A 14,341-nucleotide genomic window follows, 5' to 3' on the forward strand; every position below is an offset into this window, starting at 1 on the left:
CCTAAGAGTATATATTATTGACCATAGCATATTGAAGTCTAGTGTCTAAAAAAAAAAAAAAAAACAACACAAAGCACAAAATGCTCAAATATTTTTCGCCATTATGTGCTATATATTCTGGGCATTAAGACCGGACTCCTTGTTCCTCGGCTGCGCTGAATTTTAGCCATTTTTCTTACATTGGTATTGTATATAGAGTCTTGTGTATGAATCTTTTTCCAGCTATCTGCACTTTCCAATATCTGTGAATCAGGCATTGGTGTTCCTGTGTAACCCAGCCTGGCAGAGCTTCATAGAAAATAGCAGTTTATGGGCAGCCGCGCTGTACAAGGCCTACAATTCTGATTTATGACACCATATATACTCCTTTTCATTTACTCTATTTATTCACTTCCGTAACAAAGTTTGTGCCAAACTGTTGTTGTTCTATTTATTAACCTGGCATGTAACTACTGAACGTCATTAAAATTTCTTTCTGTGTATATAGAATGGCATTAGATTTGTGAGTGTATACAGTATGTGCAGATAATACAACGAAGACACATTATAGACTTTTATTTTCTTGTCCTAAAGTAAAAAAAAAGTATTTTATTTTGTGAATATAAAGCACTTAGATTAAATTGTGTTTTAAACCTTGTATGTATTATGTCTTTTTTATTTGTTATTTTGTGATTAGATATTTTTTTTTAAAACATCAGAATCATTTCAGCCTCGCAATCCAACATACCTAAGAATTCCTTACTACTCCCCAACCATATGCAAATCTGCACTGAATAGTCCTCATGGCACCCTCAGTGCTTGCTGTCCGCTTCAGTATCCAGCCCCTTTGCGTCTGATAAAAATGGATGATGTAGAATCATCGAATTATATATAGAATGTTGGAAGGGACCACCAGAGTCATCTTGTCCAACCCCCTGCTCAATGCAGGATTCACAAAACCATCTCAGACAGACATCTGTCCAGCCTCTGTTTGAAGACTTCCATTGAAGGAAAACTCACCACCTCTCGTGGCAGCCTGTGCCACTCATTGATCACTCTCACTGTCAAAAAGTTTTTTTTTTTCTAATATCTAATCTGTATCTTCTCTCTATTACATCCACACTGATGTTTTTTGCACTATTAGGGCGCAGTTAGACGGCCATACAAATACGACCAAGATCGGACCAGCCAGTAACTCTCGACCGGAGAATGACAGCTGCATAGAAATAAATGAAGCTGTCACCCTTGGGTCAGCAGAGCCGCCGGTCAGTCCATGCACTGCGCTTTGATCTTGCATTGCCGATTTATCTAGCTGAGAAGAATTTTGTATAGATTTGTTTGAAAAGATTCAGGATACAAATAGGCGTTTTTCCTTTCAGAGAGAAATTAATAAATCTGCAGCAGATGTCGTGTGCCTCCAGGAGACTAAATTTAAAATTAATAATCATTCCACGTTTTCCCTAAAAAATTACCCTCATGTTTTTGAGGCCTCAGGTCCCTCTAAAAAGGCAGGTGTCATGACCCTAGTCAGGGACTCCTTGTCGTTCGAACTGCTGGAGGAATTGGTTGATGTGAACGGTCATTTTCATCTCCTTGTCTGTTCTATAAACTCCCAAATTTATACCATTGTCAATATCTACGCTCCTACTAAAGGTCAAATTAGGTTTTTGAATAAATTACTAAAAAAACTTGAACTGCTAAAGAGAGGCATTCTTTTATTCTTAGGTGATTTTAATTTGGTCCCCGATAATTCACTTGATGCCTCTTCTTCAAGTAGACTTAATTTCCCCTCTTTAAATAATTGGCTTTTCACTAATGAATTTTTTGACGTTTTTCGTTGTCTCAATTCCACCTCAAAAGAATATACATTTTTTTCTGACTCTCATTTATCTGCCTCCCGTATTGACCTCATTTTGTCAGACGTATTTTCTCTCCCTAGATTTTCCTGTTTCAATTGAAAATAAATATTTCAGATCATACTCCTGTTAGTGCCAATTTGGTGGAGGGGCACTCTGTTAATAATCAGCAGTTGTGGAAGTGTAATGCTTCTGTTTTTAAAAATCCTACTTACCATGAGGAAATATCTAAATCTCAAGTTTTATTTTTCAGAAAATATATTTGATCCTTCCAAACCATTCCTCCAGTGGAATGCTCACAAGGCGGTTATAAGAGGCACTCTTATTCGTATTTCCTCCCGTATAAAAAGTTTTAACCATCAAAAAATAAAAAATTTACAGGCTTTGAGGAGAAGGAGTTGGAATTGTCCTTATCTAAAAATCCCTCCTCTAGCTCCACATCTCTAGCTGATTTATCCCGTCTTCGAAATGAATTAAGGGCCACAATTTTTTCGTTCTATATTCGGCAGTAAAGCAATCAAAATTTCATCATTATATGTCCATTAATAGACCCACCCATTTTATGTTTAATCGAATAAAGAAACTTAGAGTACGTAACCGCATTGACAAAATTACTTCTCCTAAGGGATTATCCCTCACCCACCCACAGGACATTGCAAATGAATTTGCGAAATATTTCAATCAACTGTATAATTTGAGGTCTGATCCCTCCTCTTCCCGCTCCAGATGCGGACTCTATTAATAATTTTTTATCTTCGGTTAACCTTCCAAATCTCAACTCTGTGGACGCAGATTTTTTATCTGCTCCTTTTACTGCTGAAGAGATTGGTGACACCATTAGTCAATTAAAGTCATATAAAGCCCCTGGTCCCGATGGTTATAGTAACAATTATTATAAGTCTTTCCGTGACATTCTTGAGTCCCCCATCTATCTAAACTTTTTAATGCCGCTGCGTCTGTTGGTTCCTTCCCTAGAGAAAATTTAGATGCTACAATCGTACTAATTCCCAAACTCAATACTAATCCTGATCAAATTCTTAATTATCGTCCCATTTCATTAATAAATACCTCAAAATTTATTCTAAAGTTTTAGCTAATCGTCTTAATCTTAGTCTGCCTAAATTAATTTCCACGGACCAAATTGGCTTTATCAAACACCGGCAGTCCATTGAAGGGACCAGACGGCTGATAAATATTATAAAGTTAATCAATTCCCAAAAACTTCCTTCTGCTCTAATTTCATTAGATGCAGAAAAAGCATTTGATCGCTTGAATTGGACCTTTCTCAGATGCTCCCTATAAAATTTGGATTTAATTTAGATTTTATCACCAAAATTATGGCTTTATATTCTGACCATCAAGCAAAAATTTACATTAATAATCACTTTTCCTCCCCATTTTCAATTTCAAATGGCACCCGTCAGGGTTGTCCTCTCTCCCCATTGCTTTTTGCCCTTGCAATAGAACCGCTAGCCCAATTAATCAGAGATCATTCCTCCATAGAGGGTGTTCGAACAGATCGTCAGGAGTTTAAGATCAGTCTATATGCTGATGATGTCCTCCTGTCTCTCACTAATCCCTGCTCCTCTATTCACAGTTACAATCCCTTCTTAAAAAATTTTCCTCCTTTTAGATGAATGAGTCCAAATCTAAAATTTTCCAATTTAATCTCACCAATGCTCAAATCAGGAGTATAAAGGCTGTCTCTTCTTGGGGTTGGACGGAGAGGGAAATTGTTTATTTAGGTCTGCGGTTTTCTAGAAACCTTGGATCTCTGATTTCCACTAACCTAGATTCCCTAATCGCCTCCATTTCTAAAGGCCTTAATTTTTACGCGGACAAAGAATTGTCCTGGTGGGGAAAATGTCTTGTAGCCAAATCAATATTCCTTCCCAAAATCCTCTATGTTTTCAGATCCCTTCCCCTGCTTATTTCCACTTCTTATTTAACTAGTCTGCAGACACGCCTTAATTTATTTATTTGGGGAAATAAAAAGGCCCGTATTGCTTCAAATCAGTTATACAAACATACGTTACGTGGAGGTATGGGACTGCCTAACATCTCAGCTTATTATTACTCTAATCTTATTAAACAAAGTCTATGTTGGTGGTCAGCTGGCCATATACCTTCATGGGCGGACTTGGAATTTTATTTTAATAAAAATTCCCCTCCTTGTTCTCTTATTTTGAATCTATTGACATCTAAGCATTTATCTCAGTCTAATCATCCAATTTTTATGGCTGCTATTGTGGCTTGGAGGAAGTTTTTTAAATTTAAGAGTGGTTTTTCTAGGATTCAGCTCCTGTTGAGGCTTCCTCTCTCTTTTCTGGCCTCTGTTTATTCATTCGATTTGCATTCTGCTTGGGCTGACTGGGGTATTTCTAAATTAAATGACATCTTTGATGGTCATAAATTTGTATCTTTTTCTCATCTTAAGTGTAGGTTTGGGGTTCCCTCCTCTGCTTTTTTACACTTTACTATGTTGAAAGAATTTTTGACTCCATTGGTGACTCGTTGCCCTCCGCTATCGGAGCCAGCGATCAATATTTTATGCAACTCAGGCCATAATATTTTTTGGTCCACTCGTTATATCTACCAGTGGTTGAACAAAGATTCTGCATTTATAAAATCCCCATATATGAAAAAATGGGAATCGGTTTTGAATTTTTCTGTTACTCCAGAGGTTTGGGAACTGACCATGTCTCTAACCTATCCTGCTACCATGTCTATGGCTCTCCATGAGTCCTACTTTAAAATCATATCGAGATGGTACTGTTCACCATCTCGTCTAGCTTTTATCAACCCTTCCACCTCCCCTCTCTGTTGGAGGGATTGCAGGCATCATGGTAGCCTTTCCCATTTATTTTGGTTTTGTCCACATCTTCGGCATTTTTGGGACGACATCTCCTCTCTTATTTCTCATATTTTAAATCAGTCAGATTTTTCACTGACTCCTCTGTTCGCCCTGCTCTCGTTGGATGCAAGTCGTTTGAATCCTACTGTTAGGAAATTGGTTATTCATTTACTTTTGGTTTCTAAAAATGAAATTGCGTTTTATTGGAAATCCACTCGAGTGCCCACTTCACTCGATATCATTGCAAAGCTGACTTTACATAAGTCATATGAGCAAAAATTGGCGTTGCTGAATGGCTGTCTTCCTTCCTTTATAAATAAATCATCTCGCTGGCTGGAAATGTTTCCATGAGTTCTTATTATTATTATTTATAGTCTGGTTGTGTTTTATTTTTTCTTTCATATGTCATGAGTGCCTCACAATATTGCATTTATGTATGCTCTGTTATAAAATGTTAATAAAATTGATTGGAAAAGAAAAGATTCAGGATAACTTGCATTTTATTAATTGAAATACCCCGTGTTTGTATGCATACGAGTCCAGTGGGCGGTCCTACGGGTGATTGACAGCTAACTCTGTATACACAGTCCTACAGGTAAGACTGTCAATCACTGACTAGGACCGCCCACTGTACTCCTATGCATGCAAACACTGGGGATTTCAATTAATAAAATGCAAGTTTTTCTGAAACTTCCAAGAAAAACTCACATGATATACTATATATGATCAGCTCTTCCAGTTCTATTACTCCTTCTTGCAGGTCATATATAATTTTCACCATCACAGGTTACCTTTAAGTCTATCTCCATTCTTTTTTTCCCCGGCGTTTTCCAATACTCTTCAAGTTCTCTTACAAAAAAAAACGCATGTTAAAAATCGCGTTAATAAAAAAAAAAGCCACATGAAAAATGAAAAGTATAGCATAGCCCAACAATGGACGCCAAACAGGTGCATAACATTTTTAGATATCTTCTCTTACTACATTTCTGAGGCCAGTGTATGAAGAAGACCCTTGAAGTCCACAGCTATTTTGAATAAGGGGTCATGAGAAGATGCATATTATGAATATTACTAGAATAAATATAGCTGTGCACTAGATATGATCCACAGGACTGTGTATGTGTAGGGAGAGGTAGATCTGTGCAGCAGCAGAGATGCAGCGTTGCAGCTAGGTGGCGCCAGAGCAGAGCCCAGGACACACAAGTGACATAAAGGCCGGAAGAAGCTGTTGCATGCTCTCTGCCTGTGCTCATTGCTGCTGCTGGAACTTTCTGGCTGTCACCTGGAGAGAACGGGAATATTTGGGGAAAGTTTCCAGTTTTCAGGTCCTGCTGCATATTCAGAAGAGGTAAGTGATGGGTAGGATGGCTGTGCAAGGTTCTGTACAGTGTGGGGCAAAGCATAAGGGGTGTATAAGAGAGAAATCAGTAAAGTTTAGGAGTGAGGACTGTGACTCAGCAGCCTGAGAAACTCGTGCTGTCTGATCCCACAGTGCAAAAGCGCCTAGAAAGTGTATGGGAAGTCTGAAGGAAGTAAAGCCTGCCATTCAGTGTCGGAGTGGGGTGCCAAGGGCCCATCAGTAACCAACTTCAGGGCCCCACTTTTCAGCTGCATGTAAATGTGACATTACCCTCAATCACAAATTGATATAACAATGAACTTTGTAGATTGTTAAATGAATAAGTTGCCGCCTTTGTCTGTACATAGTGATTCAAGTGTATTGTAACAAGTCCTGCTCATATAAGATTGTGATGGCCCACCGGAGGATTCTCCTGTTCCCCTGCCGGCCAGTCCAAGCCTGCTGCCATTAGTACGCTTGTCTGAGCAAGCTGTGCGACAAATGCATGAAACTTGCCGCACGTGAATAAGTCGTACATAGGATCACAACGCTGTTAAATATGAATGTGTCGGAAAACGTCCAGAGCAACATGAAAAAAGTATGTCTTTTTAGGCCATGTGCACAAAACAACCGCCGAGGTTTTTCTAGGTGAAACCGTTATTTCTATCAATTAAATTCTTAGCTCCTAGAATTAACGCCTTCTTTTAATCGCTTCATGGTTTCCGAACCCTTAAGAGGTTAAAAGAATTAGCAGAAGGCAGAACATGTACACAGTAATGTTGCTTTTCCATTGCTATGCACTATGTTCACTTTTTACGGCGCTTTTTCAGGTGACTTGCAGGTGGAATCTGCCTTAAAGGGACGCTTTATACACATACTCTAGCAGCTGAAAAGGAATTGTAATGTTTCACCACGTGCGACTCGCGAGTGTGTAGAACTTCATACTGGCCATAAGTACATGACAAAGGAGTGGCTTTGAGCAAATGTGGCATTGCCTTGTGCGGCGAGGAGCTGTTGCTAAGGGAAGGACGGGATTGCCCAGGGTGTTCCTGCCATCAGAATGTTATTTGGCAATAAGAAACATTTCAGGTTCACAGCAATGCCACCTACACAGTTTTGAGGATCAAAGGATCAGGAGGGGAAAAAAATGGTATTCTACACAAGATCAACATTCTGGTTAATTTCTTAAAACTAAGTTATTCCTCCTGAAAATGTATGAATACATCGACAACTAGGTGCTACAGTTGGTGGAGGGGTGTCCCAACACTCTCAGACAATGTCCAATCTGCGGTGACCATGGCTGACGTCGTTGATAGACCATGTCACGTTCCTCTGCCTATTGTCAATGTATTCATAGATATTTAGGATGAAATAACAAAGGGATGATACAACACGATCGTAAGAAAAGATGATCCACGATTCATATTTCCTGGGAAATGCATGTAATTACTTAATCAGACATGCCAGGAGAGCTATCAGGTCCTAGTTATGGGTTATATTCTGTAAAATCAGTGACTTTGTAGACTTGGGGATTGCGTCACTCAGAAAAATTAAACATTGTTACGGTGACATTCATTGTCAGTCTGTGTTTAGCTTTCCCCAAAATGTTACAGACTATGGCACCTCTGAAATATCTACAGATGGACAACTGTCATTTCCATACACCGATTCTTCAGCCTAGAAATATATCAGGACTAGCGCCCAGGCAGAGGGCAGTTGCCTATTGCGATCAGTCAGATTCCAGTATTAGATGCCATTTGCAAAATGACAGGAGCAGCATTCGCGGTTGATGTGGGTTTTGCTCTATTTCCATTTCATCTAACATTAATCAGGTTTGCTACAGTTCATTTTGCACCAGTGTTTCACTGCTAAAATAAACTGGCATGTCATTGTTTAATTGTACACGTTTTTAATAATTAAAAAGAAAATAATACAGCTGCTGAATCTAAAAAAGGATAACACATTTATTTGCAAATTACACACTATGTACTTTTAACATGTTAGCTAAATTAAAAAGGGTATTCCAAGATTAGAAAAGGATCTAAGGGGTAAGGTTTCTCCTTGTGGCGAATGACAAGCCAGGCCTGGCATATCAGAATGAGGAAACTTATATGACATGCATGCTTCCTCTGTAAGGAGCTTGCATGGCGTAAAAGTCTCCTAACTGACATGCCAGGCCTGGCTTGTCACTCTCCAAAGGTGAAATGTTACAATACCCCTTAGATCCCAGTCTTAAGCCTCTCACCCAGCCAAACCAGATCTCACACTTTGCACTGACGAGGGGCAACATCCCAAAACATTGCATCTGCAAATTGAGATTCTGGTTTGGCTTGTTTCCTAAGTCATACGGCAAGGCTTGTTAAAGGGTCGATACTGACTTTTAGGATTGCTACTTCCAATTGGTAACACTAGAGGTCAAGTCCTTTTGCAGATTAGAAAAAAACAAGGCTGCTTTCTTCCAAAAAAAAAACAGCACCATACCTGCAGGGCCAGTTTTATATAAGATGTGGCCCCAGACAAAATTAAAAGTGGAGCCCCTTGTGTTACGACATTGTGCCATGACACATTTAGGCTGTATTTACACACTTAGGTTTCAGACCTTTAAACAAGCGTCAATCAAGTCATTCAGTGCTCGATTATTGGCCTATTTACACAGGGACAAAGTGTAACATGGGATGGAATATTCATCAATATGGTCGTTCTTTCTCCATACATATTATTGGCGGCACACATTCTGTTTACAGTCGATGATAGGTTTCTGATAATGATAATTTTTCTTCTGGCATAAACAATCCCAACAAAATTTCAGACCTTCCTGTGTCCTCGGCGTGGCTTTTGATTAGCCTCGACAAATCAAATGCCCTGGTGGAGACACCGAAAGGTAAGAGATTCGGGGGCCTACCGTCTAAAGGCCATGTACTTGTCATTGCACAATGTATGGATCTGCCCTGTTTTGCTCAATACCTTGTTTTGCATCCAACTTCTGCCAGCGCTGGTAACAGCTGAGTGTAGGACTCTCATCGATCTGACATTAATTACCTATCCAATGGATGGGTCATTAAAGGGATCTCCTATTCAAATCAATAGAAGGAAGATGTGCAGTACCCAGCCGCAACCACTATTCCATCAATGGAACTGTGCTGTGCTACTCCCTAACTGAGCAGTTATGGATGAAACCGGGAACAGCTGATTGGTGGAGGTGCTGGGTGTCGCACCCCCATCGATCATACCTTGATGACCTATATAAGGATAGATCATCAATGTTCAAGTCCTCGACAACTCCTTTAATATCAAAGTAGTGAACAACCTTTTGTGACGTCCGCCTGCGGGTCTGGGCTGCAGCCAGGCAACACCCCGAGAAACACTGATACCCTTTACCCCTATACAGGGATCTGGATTTATAGCAGAGCCCAGGAGGCGCTGTCTGAATAGGAGCAGTGACCAGAGCAGGACGGTCGCCAGAAAGATGTTCCAATACAGGACACAAACGTGGAGATATGCGAGTCTAAACCAGTCGGGCAGCAATGGTACAAAAATGGTAGACAGAAGCAGAGTCAGATTCAGGCCGAGAGTCATAAACCAGGAGAGTAGCAGAGGTACAGAATCGTTAGGCAGAAGCAGAGTCAGATTCAGGCCGAGAGTCATAAACCAGGAGAGTAGCAGAGGTACAGAATCGTTAGGCAGAAGCAGAGTCAGATTCAGGCCGAAAGTCATAAACCAGGGGAGTCGCAGAGGTACAGAATCGTTAGGCAGAAGGAGAGTCAGAAGTCCAGGCCAAAGTCAGTCAGTCAGAAAGCAATTCACACAGTAACACACAGGGGAACCAAGAATATATCCGGCGGCTTGCAAGACCAGTCCCAAGGTATTTCATGGATCAGGTCACCCCTCATAGGTTCCTGGACTGATGTTGTCATCAGCCCCCAGGACCAGGCCAGATGGAGATGCAGTAACCTCTTGATGACTGACAGAGGGGTGGAGCCTGCATCCACCAGATGCCTGCGCAGGTGCCCTTACTCTGTCAGCACCATAACTCCCGGGCGAGCCATGGCGCCTCCTAGTGACCGCGACAGGAGCAGCAGACCCAGAATTTAACGGCGACGTGACAGACCAGCGCCTCCTAGAGGCTAAAGCCGGGACAGTAGGCTCTGAGCCTGACATGACAGAACCACGGCCCTGTCCAGTGGCCGAGGCAGGAACAGCCGTCCCTGAGTCTGACGATAAAGTGGCGGTCCGGCGCCTCCTAGAGGCCGCGACCGGAACAGCAGGCCCTAAGTCTGGCGGAAACGTGACAGTACCCCCCCTCCAAGAGGGGCCTCCGGACCCTCAAAACCCGGTTTATCAGGGTGAAGGAGGTGAAACCTTCTAATCAACCCCTTGGCATGAATGTCACTAGCGGGGACCCAGGACCTCTCCTCTGGGCCATAGCCTTTCCAATGAACTAAATATTGCACAGACTTTCTCACTAAACGGGAATCAAGGATGCCCTGGACTTCGTACTCCAAGGCACCCTTGACCAAAACTGGAGGAGGAGGGGACTGGACGGGATGAATTGGGGAGCGGTACACCTTGAGAAGGGATTTGTGGAAAATATTAGGAATTTTAAAAGACTGAGGGAGCCTTAAACGAAAGGCTACCGGGTTAATTACTTCTAATATCTCGTAGGGACCAATAAACCTGGGCCCCAGTTTGGCAGATGGCACCTTAAGCTTAATGTTTCTGGTAGACAGCCAAACTTTGTCCTCAACTCCTAGGTGCGGCCCCGTGGACCTCCGTTTATTTGCGGCCGAAGCCTGCCTGACCTGGGACCCTTTCAAGTTTGTGTTCACCTCCGACCAGATTGTCCTTAAGTGACGTATGGAATTCTCTACTCCCGGAAGCTCCGACATCTTGGCCGAAAATGAACCAAAACGTGGGTGCAAACCATGATTGCAGAAGAACGGGGTGGTTTTGATAGATTCCTGGTACTGGTTATTTAGAGCGAACTCAGCTAATGGGAGATGTTCCGCCCAATCAGACTGATGTTCCGAGACATAGCAGCGAAGATATTGCTCTAGAGCCTGGTTGGTACACTCCGTTTGACCATTGGTTTCAGGGTGGTAAGCGGAGGAGAAGGATAATTCAATACCAATACGTTTGCAGAATGATCTCCAGAATTTGGAAACAAACTGGGTACCTCGGTCGGACACGATATTCTCTGGAGCGCCATGCAGCCTTATTACATGAACAATAAACAACTTACTCAGAGTTTCTGAATTAGGTAATCCAGAGAGGGGAACAAAATGACATTGCTTACTGAACCTGTCCACCACCACCCAGATACATGTCTTCCCCTCTGAGGGTGGTAGGTCAGTAATGAAGTCCATGGAGATGTGGGTCCATGGACTCTCTGGAGCGGGCAAGGACTGGAGCCAGCCGGCAGGCCGATTGTGAGGGGACTTGGCGCGAGCACAGATTTCACAAGCTAGTACATAATCCTTGCAGTCCTTAACTACCGTTGGCCACCAAAAACTCCTAGTCACAAGTCTGGCGGTATTATTGACCCCAGGATGGCCTGCCAGGACGGAGTCGTGCGACTCCTTCAGAACTCGTAGGCGAAACGGCGCTGGAACAAACAATTTCTGGGGGGGCGTCGAGTCAGGGGCTGGTTCTGGGGACCTACGGATCTCCTCCAGAAGGTCCAGAGACACAGCCGACACAACAATACCATTGGCCAGTATTGGAACTGGCTCCGAGTCCTCAGCCTGTGAGGGGCAGAAACTTCGAGAGAGAGCATCAGCCCTCACATTTTTGGTACCAGGACGAAAGGTTATTAAGAAATCAAACCTAGAGAAGAACAAGGCCCACCTCGCTTGTCTAGGATTTAATCTTTTTGCTGACTCCAGGTAAGTCAGATTCTTGTGATCTGTAATCACAGTGATCTTATGTTTGGCGCCTTCGAGGAAGTGGCGCCATTCCTCGAAGGCCCATTTGATCGCCAATAACTCCCGATTACCTATATCGTAATTCTTCTCAGTGGCAGAGAATTTGCGGGAGAAAAAGGCACATGGGCGAAGCTGAGTGAGTGATGCAGTGCCTTGCGACAGCACTGCTCCCACTCCGACCTCAGAGGCGTCCAACCTCTACAATAAACGGGCGGTCCAGATCAGGCTGAACCAAAACTGGGTTGGCTACAAAGCACTCTTTTAATGTAGCAAAAGCCTGAATTGCCTCAGGGTTCCAATTGGTCACGTCTGCCCCTTTTCGGGTCAAATCCGTGAGTGGTTTAGCAATTTCGGAGAAACCCCTGATGTATTTTCGGTAATAATTTGCAAACCCTAAAAATCGCTGCAGCGCTTTTAGCGACTTGGGTTGCACCCAAGTTTTAATAGGTTGGATCTTGGCAGGATCCATACGGAAGCCTGTGCTTGAAACCACATATCCTAAAAATTGTACCTCCTCCGCAAAAAAAAACACATTTCTCCAGTTTAGCAAACAGGGAGTGTTCTCGCAGTCTCTGCAGTACAGAGCGAACGTGCTGAGCATGTGTCACAGGGTCAGCAGAATAAATCAAAATGTCATCTAAATACACGACGACATACACCCCACAAATGTCCCTGAAAATGTCATTTACAAAGTGCTGGAAGACGGCAGGTGCGTTACTGAGTCCGAAGGACATTACCAGGTACTCAAAGTGGCCAAGAGGGGTATTAAAGGCTGTTTTCCACTCATCCCCGTCTCTTATGCAGACTAGATTGTATGCCCCCCGGAGGTCCAGTTTAGTAAACCAACGGGCTCCCATTAGCTGATTAAAAAGATCAGGGATGAGTGGAAGCGGGTACTGGTTCTTTATAGTGATTGCATTCAATTCCCGGTAGTCAATGCAGGGTCTGAGACCACCATCTTTCTTTTCTACAAAGAAGAAGCCAGCTCCAACTGGTGAAATGGACGGTCTAATAAACCCCTTTTTTAAGCTATCAGCTATGTACTCGTTCATAGCCTGACGCTCTGGACCTGAGAGATTAAATATTCTCCCTTTTGGGAGACGGGCATCTGGAATCAGATCTATAGGGCAATCATACTTTCTGTGAGGGGGTAGCTTTTCAGATTTTGCAATAGAAAAGACATCCTCAAAATCTCTGAAGGCAAACGGTATGTGGAGGGGTTTAACTTTAACTTGGTTTACTGTTAGCGACATGCAGTTTTCCTGACAGTGTGAACTCCAGCATATAACATCGCCTAGGTGCCTGTCGATGACTGGGTTATGCTGGCGTAGCCATGGCATCCCCAATATGACTGCAGCAGACAAATTATCCATCACAAAAAATGACATAACCTCGGTATGCAATGCTCCCACCGACATAGTGATTTTGTCAGTAACAAATTTAACCCCCTCCTGGACAATAGATGTGACATTAATAGCCGTAGTTTTTATAGGGGCATTAAGTCTTAATAGGGGTACACCGAGACTTTTAGCAACCAAAGAATCCATAAAATTCCCTTCAGATCCACAATCCACATATGCGTTCACACACTGAGATTTCTGACCAAAAGAAAGTGCAATAGGCAATAAAACTTTAGCCGCATCTGCGGGCAATACCTGTGCCCCTGGGCAACCATAGCCAGAGTTGCCCAGAGGCCGATGTCTCAGTAGTATGGATCTCTGACGCTCAGCTCTCTCTCTGAAGGCTCCAGACTGCAGCATACTGGTGCAGGAAGATGAAAGTGCTCCTTCAGGCTGTGCACTGAACCAGGTGTTTAGGCCAGAAATCAGCTCAGTCAGAAGAAGGGAGAGAAAAAAAAAGTTCAGGGAGACTGCTTTTGTATATGCTGGATATATACACAAGAAGCAGTTTTTTTTTTATATGGCCGGATATAATGTGACGTCCGCCTGCGGGTCTGGGCTGCAGCCAGGCAACACCCCGAGAAACACTGATACCCTTTACCCCTATACAGGGATCTGGATTTATAGCAGAGCCCAGGAGGCGCTGTCTGAATAGGAGCAGTGACCAGAGCAGGACGGTCGCCAGAAAGGTGTTCCAATACAGGACACAAACGTGGAGATATGCGAGTCTAAACCAGTCGGGCAGCAATGGTACAAAAACGGTAGACAGAAGCAGAGTCAGATTCAGGCCGAGAGTCATAAACCAGGAGAGTAGCAGAGGTACAGAATCGTTGGGCAGAAGCAGAGTCAGATTCAGGCCGAAAGTCATAAACCAGGAGAGTCGCAGAGGTACAGAATCATTAGGCAGAAGGAGAGTCAGAAGTCCAGGCCAAAGTCAGTCAGTCAGAAAGCAATTCACACAGTAACACACAGGGGAACCAAGAATATATCCG

General features: G+C 42.9%; 1 protein-coding gene across 2 annotated transcripts in view; it reads left to right on the top strand.

Annotated features, from left to right (window-relative positions):
* The first annotated feature begins 5,910 nt into the window (after positions 1–5,910).
* The window catches only part of MAP3K20 (mitogen-activated protein kinase kinase kinase 20), a 194,886-nt gene continuing 186,455 nt past the window's right edge, over positions 5,911–14,341 (top strand). For both annotated transcript variants that reach the window (XM_073545903.1, XM_073545905.1), the window contains exon 1: positions 5,911–6,037. In XM_073545903.1, coding sequence (XP_073402004.1) covers positions 5,922–6,037 — 116 coding nt within the window. In that variant the 5' untranslated portion in view covers positions 5,911–5,921. The remainder of the gene's footprint in view (positions 6,038–14,341) is intronic.

Source organism: Dendrobates tinctorius, unplaced genomic scaffold (genome assembly GCF_039654945.1).
Source record: "Dendrobates tinctorius isolate UK_male_01 unplaced genomic scaffold, ASM3965494v1 ptg000143l, whole genome shotgun sequence".
Lineage (NCBI taxonomy): Eukaryota > Metazoa > Chordata > Amphibia > Anura > Dendrobatidae > Dendrobates > Dendrobates tinctorius.